Source organism: Seriola dumerili, unplaced genomic scaffold (genome assembly GCF_002260705.1).
Source record: "Seriola dumerili isolate Sdu_G_001 unplaced genomic scaffold, Sdu_1.0 BDQW01000025.1, whole genome shotgun sequence".
In the NCBI taxonomy this organism is placed as follows: Eukaryota; Metazoa; Chordata; class Actinopteri; order Carangiformes; family Carangidae; genus Seriola; species Seriola dumerili.
This window is the reverse complement of record NW_019174280.1, coordinates 3,969,856-3,982,384: the sequence shown is the minus strand read 5'-3', so window position 1 is coordinate 3,982,384 and position 12,529 is coordinate 3,969,856. Positions and strand designations below refer to the sequence as shown.

The window sequence follows — 12,529 nt, the reverse complement described above, 5'->3', positions numbered from 1 at the left end:
TACAGCTTAAACTTTCAGGTTCCAGCGTCTTCAATTTGAGAATTTGCAGCTTTTCTCTGTTTTTATACAATTTCTGATAGAATTATTTAAGACTTTTAGGTTTTAGATGGAAAAAAAACAGGAAATTTGAAGATATCATGTTTTCTCCAGTTAAGCTTTATTAACTAAATAATGAATCAACCAGCAAGAATAAAATAAATGGATAGTAGAGTGGATATGATCAGTTGATTGAGGATATAAATCTGCACCTATTTTGATAATCATTTTAATTGTAAATCTTTTTTTCTTTTAATGAAAATTCAGCAGCTTGAGTTTTGGTTCCACATGAAATGCTCTGCTGGTTTCCTCAGTCTTATACTATAACAAGCTGAATGACTTTGGGTATTGAACTATGTGTTGGACAAAAAAAAGACATTTGAAGACATCCACTTGGACTTAGAGAAACATTCATTCATTTCTGTTTTCTGACATTTTTTAGACCAAACTATTAATTGATCACTTGAGATGATAATCTGCTGATTAATCAATAGTGAACACTGTTGCAACATCGCTAATACTGTCATTATTTATTCCGGATTTTAAGGGCTAAGCAATGCAGCATCCTGTAGACCGCTGTCTGAGCTTTTCTTGATGTCGACAGCCTCCACTTAACGTTATCTTATGGTGTCCTTTTTTTTTTAATGTTAGTTGTAATATATTGGAGCTTTTCATGGTGTAGGTATCAAAGACTCATTTATATTTCATACAACCCCACTTAAGCTTGTCTTGCTGTTACTGTTGTATGTGCAGCGGCTGTGAGACAGTCGGGGCGGTGCAGCAGTACTGAACACCAGATTTTCCAGGCTGGTTTCCTGCTTGACTGACTTACTAAATGGCTTGCTCGGTGATTGACCAGTCCACTGGCTTCCGCTACCAACTTTGGTTTCCGCGGCAACTGGTCACACTCGGTGATTCGTTGGCCTGCTGGCTAACTGCCTTCTATGGTCATTTGTACCCACCTTTCAAATTATCACAGTTAATTGTTGTTATTCTTAGTGAGTGTCTGCCCTGGATTGAGCTTAGTATCAGTGAGTCAGCAGCAGTTACACAAGTAACTGTGTCACTGGTAGTTTTAGTTTCACACAGACACACACATGCAAACTAGTACACACATCCATATATGCTTGCAATAGGAGAGAGAGAGAGGGTGTATTGTACAGTAATATGATCCCCTGGGAGAGAGTGTGCAGCCTGTGAATCAGCGTCACTATCACTTTGCTGAATGCATGTGTATGTGGTGTAGTATATTCATGTGTACCAAGCTGGTATTTTGGTGCATGTGGCAAGCAGTCAACCCATATATGCTATAGGTTACAGCATAGCACCACATTGAAGTGTGTGTGGACAAATTTTCCATCTGAAGGTGGAGGATAAAGGGTTTTAGTGTGTCTAATCCAGAGGCAGGTTTTAGAAAGCTCTGGGACAATGCTATATAACCTGGATTAGCAGGACAGACACAAGCAGAGCTGGAGGAGGAGCCACATCTTAGACTGAAATGAGAAACTAGTGTTCACACTGCTATCGAGCCTCCAGCCAACACCATATTAAAATGAGATGAAACTTCAGCCAGTCCTGCTGGGGACTCGGGTGGTTTCAGCAGCAGATAATGGGACTCAGCAGAGGAAAATGTTCCCATTCACAGGGAACTGAGTGATGTTTGGGTTTTGTTTTTAGCAAGGATGAGTGAATCAACCAGCCACTGGTCATAATCAGCTGCCAGACATTTTGAATATGTCATTTTCCACCTGATGTACAGAATAACATCATTAAGTAAACACTAGTCCTCTGAATGATAAAATCTCTGCAGCTGTAGGACTAACCTGTGTCTTAACAAAGAGGCGGAGTCTCTCTTCTGATTGGCCCGCTGACCTGTTGTTGTTAGAGCTCCAGAGAGAAGCCTGAGAGAGGAGATGTAAAACTACACTGACATGTTTTTTGGTTCTTAAAACCACAAATATATCTTCTTATGGATCAACACTTCAAATGAAACACAGGAGAAGTGAAAATATGGAACTTTTAAGAAAAAAAACCAAATAACACCCACATTATTGTTGGGTATAAGAAACTATCGAATTAATACATATGTATGAGGCGATTTAATAGGGTGACATGTTAATGCAAGCAATAAGTCAACAAATGTTCTTATTGCTCAAAGGGGCCTGTTGAACATGTCACTTCATGTGCACTGCGTGTTGTTTTCGAACATGTTTACAAAAGTTCTACTTGTGTTATTTAATTATGTTACTTATTGATTTCAGCTTGGTCCAAACACACCGCTCATTAATTTCAGAGCCCCAGGCTTAAGCCTCTCCCATTGTGATTGGATTTGAGGCTTTTTAGCAGGGTCTGATCAAGTAGTGAGAAAACGTAATTTCACATCTTGGAGAGAGGTATTGAACAGAGGGTGTCTGCTCAGTCCACTCCAATTCTCTGTTTTCATTTGCAGCTGCTTTGTAAGATGTGAGAACTGCAGCATTAAACCCACGGATGATACAACAGTATCAAGTCCTGACAACAACCCTGATTTAAATGCCATTAAGTTGAGATGTCTCTGATTATTTGGGGGCAGCATGTCCACCTCAGATGGTCACAAACTCTGTGCAGCCAAAGCAACATGAATCAGCAGCAAGACATTTTCCATCAGTACAAGTGTTATGTAACCACAAAGATCAGTTTTAACAGATCCACTGCTGAGGAGAGTTTTTTTTCTTGAATTATAGATGTAAGTTTTAGATCATGTGACAGCCACTGGGGAAGAAAGCATACATGATACTCAGATAATGCTGCTGTCATTCACTGTCTTTGATTGTTTTACCAAAGGAGGTTTATTGAGAGAAATTACATGGGAAATTACATGAGAAAACAAATGACAGATTAATCAATAAAAATTATTGTCAGTTGCTGCTCTGGAAGTGTCCCACTCAGTGTGTACCTTTGTTCTTATGAAATGTCTGCTTATATAAAGCTTTTATTTTAACAATGTTTATTAAAAGTCTGAATTATTAATATTAGCCTCAAAATTCCTGCATCACTCGAGCCACGGCATAGTGATGACTTGAAAATGAATCGAATCTTTCTTGTTACAGCTCGAAGTTGATTGTCCCCTTTAACTCTCTTCATTTCCCATCTTCTCCTCCTTCTACCCCTCCTTCCCCTCTTCCTCCCTCTTAGATGATGAAGCATGCGTGGGACAGCTACAGGCGCTACGCCTGGGGTTCCAATGAGCTCAGGCCCGTCTCTAAGCAAGGCCACTCCAGCAATCTATTTGGTGAGTGAGAGCCCATGCACACACACACACACACACACACACACACACACACACACACACACACACACATACAAACACACACAAACGATTGATCTCTTGTCCCTGCCACAAGCAGCCTTGGCCTTTAGATTAGCAGCCAAATTGGCCGTCAGTTAGACTCATCCATCTATGGATGCCTCTAAATGTCAGCTTTATCATATATTTATATTCTGTTTGTGCTACTTGCCAGTTGTTGGTGTCTGTGCTGTTAATGAGTGCGGTGACGTGGGGCGTCTCACTGTCTCCTCCTTTGTCTCTGTTTCACACTTTGGTAACTCTTTTCTGAAAACCTTAATTCTCTGTCTGCCTTTCATGCTGTTGGAAGACTGCAGGGCCCCGTTAATAAATATTAAGTACTCATGTGCTCAAACACGCTTTGTTTATGACAGTGGTCTCCCAGCTATTACTGCCACCAGCAAGTCCTTTCTTATCCACACACACACACACACACACACACACACTGCATGTTGTCCCATTGTGTTTCATTGGCTGATATTGTTGCTTTAAAAGCTGAACTCAGAGAAAGTAAACATGAAGCTAAAAAGCAAATGATCACACATATCTGCTACGACAGCACATGTGCCAATGGCAGGGGATTAATACAACTCATTAAAGCTGTAATACCACAATCATATTTGATCTGCAGTGTGCAGAGGTAAAGGGGCAGGAAAGCATGGAGGTGAAGCCGCTCATGGTTTGACTGCTTAATATTTAAAAAGATGTCCTGAGAGTGACTTTTTTTTAAAGTTAGCTTTCAGGACCTTTCACTCCTGAATGTGCAGAAGCAGAGGAAGCAATCTCATAAACGACAAATTAATAAAGTAATGTTTAATCTTCACTCAGGCTGTGTTAGAGGGATGTACACGTTGTATCAGCAGGTGTTTTTTTTATGTCTACTCTTCAGCGTTTGTACACATATGAATACTTATTTATTCTGACTGATTGAATTAATAAGAGAGGGAATTGGATTTTTAATTTGTTCAGATCTCTTTCTTTCTCCTTTTGACCTAATTAAATTCTCGGTAAGAATATTTGTTCACATACCTACAGCTCCTGATGAGTGCTCTGTGTGTGTGTGTGTGCGCCTGCGTGTGTGTGTGTGTGTGCATGCATGTGTTGGTGTTTATCAGTGGGTGGTGTATGTGACAGTTTACTGTAGTGCTGAACAGATACAATAGCATTCGTCTGTGAAAGGGGCGACTGTGCCTCCACTGCTGATAAGATGACTCTCTCTTGACACTAAAGTAAAACTCACTCACGTACTTGGTCTGGGTTGAAGTTTTTTTCTCAGCGTTTCTTGTTGTTTCTTTCGCTGCCCTCCTGTGTAAAGGTGCAGGTCTGTGTCAGTGAAGACAGCAGAAGAGAAAGCATTCATATTTTATTTTATTTTTTTCCCCTCCTCTGTAACAACAACATTTTTCCAAGATGATAATTTCAAGTCAAGTTAAAAAAAAAAAAGAAAAAAAAAAGAATGAATCTGACATGAATGTGTCAGAAGAGGGAAACAGAGGGAAATAGAAAAATGGAAATGGTATTTAAAGTGGTTGGTTGATTAGTTTTGGCTCTGGGGGCAGCCACAAAATGCTGTAAACACAACCTTGACACACTGTCATCCAATAACATTGTTATAGCTGACATGTCAGTAAACAGTTGCTGGTTTACACATCCAGCAGACACTTGTTTCACATTGTGATGAGGTATTCACTCCTCTTTTAGCTCTGCTTTGCCTGACTAGCTAAATGCTCCAGTATGTACACCAGCTAATGGCTACATATCCTGGGTATCTACATAGGATGCCTATAGATTATACAGGGTTTTTCCTGCCCAAAAAAAGTAGGCGGGCGTGGTACTGACCATATGACCGGGGGGGGGGGGCAATATTATTTTTTTCTTTTTCATAATCTCTCCAGCTGCTGCGGGTCAGAGCCACTCACTCTATGCTTTTGAGAACATCTGGGAAGATGAATAAAATGTGATGTTAAAATCATGTAAACGTCGGCTTTAATACACTCATTAACACACTCCTACAGACTTGGTACTCTCGCCTTGACTCCTCTCTGGCGCTCTGATCCTCTCCTCCAGCGGCACCTTCCACTTGTGGCTGAGAACCAGGCCTACTGTCAGTCCTGACACATTAACTGCATCTCATCAGTAACATCTATTACATTTTTTTCCCCATATTAGAAGAACTAATGATGTCTGCACTCTGCACTGTTTCACCTTTCCACGTGATTCTCCTCCTCCCGAACTCTTTTTAAAATAATCTGTGATTTGAGACATTTCTGCAAAAAAAAAAACATTGCCGTAGAGGCGTACAGCCGCAATTGCAGTTGCAAACGTCAAATCCACCGAGTACCAAGAAAACAAGTAGGTCTACTAGAATTTTGTTGGGAGGCGGCACGAAATTTGACGGAGGCGGCCGCCCTTGCAATTCTCTTTGCAGGAAAAACCCTGTAATATCACAATGTCGCAATACAAAATATATATCTCAATATTTTGAAATCTCTAGAGCACTTCATAAATGCACGATTTAACACTTTGATGCATAAAATCACACCAGTATAATCATTATAGTCCCTGCAACATTTGTCTGCATTAAAATATTCTTGTTTGACTGGTTTCTATTGGAACAATTTTGAGCTGTGTTTTGTTTAAAGGTCAAATTGAACTTGGTTGTAATTTTCCCCAGATTCAAAGTAGGGTTGTGTGAAGAAACGAAACAGCAAAGCAAATTTCCTTTGCATTCCGTGACGATTTGAATTCAAAGATCACCATATAGTCATTTACTACATCCCATGTGGAACAAGCTGTGATCCATTGAGCATATTTGATGTATCGTGCGTATAGAGCCAAATGCACAATCACTAAAACGTAAAACACAGGAAACTGACTTGCAGCATCTAAACAGAAAACATTTCAGCCGTGTTTTTCAGTTGTCAGTCTCGTGCACATCTGACAGAACAAATATTCTCGTAACAGCTCGTGTTCTACTTCAGAGATTGGCCTGTAAAAGCGACCCAAAGTGTTTTCTTACGCTTCTGGTCTATTGCCCTGTTTTTTCTGCCTGTATATACAGTGATGGTGCACTGGGCTCTGAAAATGTGGGTGACCTACATCTCAATACTGCGTAGACACACAGAGAGGACTGAAGCTGCTGCTGCTGCTGTAGATGTGCTGTAACTTTTTGTGTTTGGTGCTGTACTGGACAGGTAGCATACAGTGGGATTTTACAGTCTTTTCAAAATAAAGCTCTCGGCTGGCAGAAACAACATGAAGACTGGTGAAAGTGGATTTTAAGTCGTGGGCCGCACAGCAAAAACAAGGATCTGAGAGTTGCTAAAATGCTCTGTAGAGCTGCGGGGAACAGCAGAGTCAAGTGATGTGAAACCCCTCAGTAGTCATGTGATCCATTGTTCATATAGAAATATTGATTAGTCCAGCTTTAAAAAACTAATTATTATTATTATTATTATTATTATTATTATTATTTTAAATATTTATTTAAAATCAAAGGGATGCACTATATATACTGTATATAATATTCTAATTCACAATTTAATGCCTTGACTGACTCACTGCCAATGACATTAAACATGTTACTGACACCAAGAACACTACATTTGTCTACTTGTCCTTCACTAGGTATTAATTTAAAGTGTCTCTTTAAATACTTTTAGCTAACATTCTGTGATTAAGTAGCTGAAGTTGACGCCCCAGGTGTGTGATCGACTGTGGTTATAAGTAATAGTTTTCTTATGTGTAGGTGTGTACTTTGATTCTGTGTGTAACTAATGGAAGCTTTGACTGAGTTTTCTGTCTTTTTGATTGTAGCAGCCTCACATTAGACCTTAATGAAGTTTTACCCTGGAATCTTCACTGCATTAAAAGGCAAAGAGCCGAATTCATAATGTTGAGTTATTCTCTAACATCATATCTCAGAAGCCTTTCTATATCTTACATCATTGTTAGAGCAGAGTTTGCATTATTTGTGTGGAGGCACATTCGTTGTTGATTTTGAGATTCTGCTCATGTTTCGCTATCGAATTATAAAAGTGACAGGATGACAGCACTTTGAGCATCCGTATGCAGGATGCTATGAAGAAAGTCTGAAACTACAGACTTGGTTTGAGGCTGTTTTGCACAATTTAGGCAGAGAGGTGATTCTTCTGATGTTTAGCTGCCCTGTTGTCTGTCAATACTGAGGTCTCTTTGAGAGACTTTCTCAAGTTTAACTTGTTAAAAATTGATTCCCAGGCTGCTCTTGTATGGTAAACACTGAAAACAATTTTATGAGATGGGAAGATGTTGGTGTCAATCTGCAATCTTTGTGTTGGAAATTAAAATCTGATTTAATTTTGTATCGTGTGGAAAGAAAATAATGGAATATGTCAAATGTACACAAAGGCCCTGACAGTTTTGAGATGACATTTTCATACAAGTTCCTTCATTGAAATACATAACTTCAGTCTTTGCCCTGGAAACCTCCTGGGAAAAAATGCTGAAACCCCTTCTAGGTCTATTTCATTATACAGTGTGGAAGATTTACAGGCTCATTTTTAATGATTGCCTTCTTATGTTTAATGGGGAAATTCAATCAGCTTTGTGTAAATTCCATCCACTGTTTCATTACCGGAATTTATCATACGTAAATGTAGGAAGGGAGCGGAAAGCAGCTGTGTGAATACTAATTGTGAGATTAGCCTGTTCAACTCCGTGTGTTAGTGTTTCTCTCTGTTTCCTTTGCTCTATCCATCCCTCATGTCTGTGCTATAGAAAGTAAATAGGTTTTAGTTGACTGCTCCAGCAGACCCACTTCCATCAGTAAATAAGACAGCGTGGCCCCGGGGGCCTTGTCACAGCCCTCTCCAACTCCTATAGAACATGATGTATGACGATAATATCAACCTGACGTGGAATATTATGCAACAAAGCCACTTTCCATACCTGGAGGCTATTTCCCTGATCTGCAGTAACCTGGACTGCTGGTTCAAAGTATCCAGGAGCATTAAAAATGAAAAACATGCTAACTGTTATAAGCAGGTCCAGGATGCCCTTTCTAACTTATCCACAGCAGATGTGAGAGATAAATAAACAGATCTGTTAGCACTTTTGTTACTCTAAATACAGCATTTGTAATGTTTTAAAAAACAAAAGACTACTTGAAAAGTTTGTTTGTTACATAAGATGGACAACTGGGAGAAGATAAAGATTAATAACAAATAATTAATTTGCTTCTCTAACTTGCTAGAGCTCCAGAGAGAAGTCTGAGAGAGGAGATGTAAAAATGCATGGAGATGAGTTGTGGTTCTTCTTATGGATCTTCTTATGGAGCAACACTTCAAATAAAACACAGGAAAAGTGTAAAATATGGGACCTTTTAATAAATATTGAATTGAGTGTTCTTAAATTGTTATTTTCACATGATAATTTTGCCTCTGTGTTCTCAATGCATCTTAGTTTATACACCGATCAAGAAAATGTTGAGCATCCTTTTTAAATACATGTGAGAACATTTTCTCCTGTCTCCACCTTCCCTTCATTCATCACACATAGAATGTCCAGAAATATTCCATCCATGTTTGGAAACGTTTACGGTTGTTGTTGTTGTTGGTAAAAAGCTGAATTCTTTTCCGCGGTTGGGAATTTTACCAGCAGCCATATATCCTTCCAAAACTCTGGCAGGCGACATGGCTTATCTTCTCAACCAACAACTTTGGCAGACCACCAAGCATAATTTGGATTTGATTTATCAAACAATATTACAAAATTAGTTTTCTTAACCCAAACACTTCAATAAGAAGGAGCCAGAGATAATGAGAAGTATGCAGTCTGCTCCAAATCTTGTATTAGCATTGACAAATCAGTGTCCAATTTAATCGCTCTGCCCATTTTTCTATTAATGGAAGCAGCTGTGCTCTCAAGAGGGTGAGTCTTGTATTTGAATAATAAACAGGTTGTATTGGTAGTTGATATAGTTGAAAAGGTTGATTCAGTGATTAAGTGAGATATATGTATTTTTCGTCTTCCCTTTCTCATTGGTTTGAGGTAGGCGGGGCTCATTTGGACAAAATGGGATGTTACCAAACACAGTTCTGCAACATATAAATCAAAACATGATGACAGTTGTGGGGTTGTTTGCTTATGTTGCCAGATTGTTATAAATGAAGTCATTGAGAAGCTGATGAGCTGAGTTTTTCAGTCTTTAACTTTTTATTTTTTTGATTTTTACAAACTTTGAATTTGGGTTGTGTTTATTTAGTCATGATTATTTAACGTTATCAGAGAAATACTTGAATGTCACACAATATGCATTTATTTTTAAAGACCATTATTCAGAAGGACTTTCAGCGATATTATAAGATTTGAGATATTGATAACAATTACAGGGGGATATACAGTATTTGTAAAGTTACATCGTTCTGTAGAGGAACTGACAAAATCACATGAAAACTGGTTGATTTCTTTGCGTCGCGTTGGTATTAGTAACTTCAAGTATAAACTACCTGAAGTGTCAGTTTGAAATTAAATTGATGTTCGTAACAGTTACATATTTTACACAAATTTAAAATGAAGGGCTCTATTGAAAACACATGAGTCACACATCTATTCGGAAAGTGAAGGGCAGACGGATTGTTGTTTGATCCTACGTCTAGACTGCTGTAGCAGCTTTTCATCTTGGCGCAACAATTTCACTCAGAAACAATATTTCATCCAGATCGCTCGGCGTTCGCCCTCTCGTCACTGTGGCTCTATAAATACAGTTTGTGCAGCTCACGTATGATCTGTCTAGTTACGTGGAGGCTGAGTGATTGTGGCATTTTAGATGCAACGTCAATAATATTGTGCAGTTGAGTTGATTTATTAATTTAATAAACGTGCCCAACGTCCACTGTCGACTTCAGTAACCGTCGTGCTGCTCAGTGGCAACAAGTAAAAGCTGATGATGTAATGCTTGGATTTCATCTTTACTTCATCCTCATCCTCAACTGCTTTTTATTCCTGTCGTTTCTAATTACGCCTTGAGCAATGCAGAGTTTTTGAACGACAATATTAGTATTTTGTAAAGCAAGACTTGATCAGCCACAGTAACACAGCTTCCTGTCCCTCGAGATTCTATAGATTCACCCTGTTTGCTAAAATTAAACACAGCTAGAGGCGACGACGGCATCCATCTCCCCTCCTGTCCTTTCCACTTCCTCTCTCCATCTTTTAGCACTCAGCTCAGCTGTCTATAACCGGCATACTGCTGTCGAGGCTCGCCCACAAGAACAGGTACATCTTTCTATTTCTAAATCCAGAGCGGGCCAAATCCTGCTGTGACATTGTAGATTTGCTAACAGACACAGCCAGTATACTGTGCTTTTTGGGCTTGCCGGAGAGGCCATAACCTGCTCAATATAGATGTTAGAAAAATGTCAGGTTGAAGACTCCAAAAATGTCTTTGTTCTAACTGTAATATTTTAGGTTTGAGGAATATTTTTGAATTATTTAGATCCCCTTCTTGCTAAGCAGTCTTGTAGCTGTCCGACTCTAACATGAGTTGTCCTTATGAATTCCTGTCAGTACAAACACTGAGGGCTTTTCCCACCAGATCTCAGTGGCCAAAACGGTGAATGTGTGCATTGTCCCCTGGCAGATGAATTATTACCTTGTTAAGTTTCTCCATAACATCAGGAACTCATTTGGAGCTCAGTGCCAGTGAGTTGTCAGCCCAGCCTTAAGCTGCACCCTGGCTCTTGTTCGACACTATGGAATTAAATTTCATCTCGGCCCCATTATAACCCAATGAGCCAGAGGTTAAGTTTGTTCCAAGGCTTTATCGAGTCCAGTTGTTGTTTTTACAGACACAGTGGCAAATAGAGAGAAATGTTGATAACACATTTCTCTAAGAACATGGGGAAGGAGGTTTTGTAAATGAATGCGTTACTTATGGTAATGGATCTCAGCTTAAAGAATCTGGAACTAGCTCTTCCGTATTACAGGTGCAGACGCTGCTGTGTGGATTTTTTGACTTGTCACATCTGCTGCAACATCAGCTTGAGTCATAGTTTGTTGACATTTGCATCGGTGTGACAGGTGGCAAATTACGGCACAATGGAAGGGAGCAGTGGTCCGTCGATATTATTGGTCCTGGTTCCCGGGGGGTTTTAACTGTTCTGTTACAATTTCTGTAAAATTTACTGCTTTTTTATTATTAATTGATTAAGAATGACAACAGTTAAATGAAATAAATGATAGTTTCTAAGCTGCCCACACCGTTAGCTATGTAATTCGGTTGGAAAATACTAAATATTTTTTATTCTAATTTGCAAAACAAAAATGTAAACTCCTCTTTATTTAAAGAGTTTACTTCATCAAACTCTCCGTGTCCTCCAGTTACAACCCTGAATGTGAGCAGACTCACATACGATATGTTTTTAAGTGATATTAGAGCATCATTTGATGACGGGGGACTGTTGTTCGGCCATGTCTGCTCAAAGAACAAATATCATTCAGGCTTTTCTGGCATCTAAATGTTGGAGTGTACGGAACTGAAGTCTGTGGTGTGTTTTGTGTGTGCGTGTGGTTTCCTCGATGGTCCTCTCTTTAATTGTTGACACTGCTGACAGTCCACTGGCTGCGCTTCACATCAGCCAAACAGACTAAAGGTTGAAACATAGGCTGTCCTCGCCTCGGCTTGCCTCCCGTTCTAGCCGACGGCCAGCACGGGCAGGCACTCGTGTGTTCAACCAACCAAATAAAACTCCCCATGGGGCGTGTGTGTGTGTGTGTGTGTGTGTGTGTGTCTGTCTTTTTTCTGCCTAAAATAAACACACTTGACTGGGCCACAGCACATTAAAGGTCACTACTGATGTCTCCTGTTGCAAGCAAAGAGAAAAAGGCTGAATTTTTAGGTCGTTTGCCATCTAACCCAGTGTGACCTGGACCGGGCCAGAGAACATTGTTTGTGTGTGATTTATTTTTTGGGGCATTTTGTTCAAGTGTATCTTGTGTGTGTGTGTGTGTGTGTGTGTGTGTGTGTGTGTGTGAGCTAAGATGCCATCTGTCTTGTTGGTCTTTGGGCTGTTTCGGAGGAAAAATTAGAAGACCCTTAAAGACACCTTTTTAAATGTGACTACGCCGAAAATACAAACTGTCCAACACATGGAGCTTATCCCTGTAGCACTGAACTGACACATGTGA

At 39.6% G+C, this 12,529-nt stretch overlaps 1 protein-coding gene across 1 annotated transcript in view; it reads left to right on the top strand.

Moving 5' to 3' along the window:
• man1a1 (mannosidase alpha class 1A member 1) overlaps positions 1-12,529 on the top strand; it is a 139,784-nt gene that overhangs the window by 32,529 nt on the left and 94,726 nt on the right. The window contains exon 2 of the mRNA XM_022766746.1: positions 3,211-3,307. Coding sequence (XP_022622467.1) covers positions 3,211-3,307 — 97 coding nt within the window. The remainder of the gene's footprint in view (positions 1-3,210; positions 3,308-12,529) is intronic.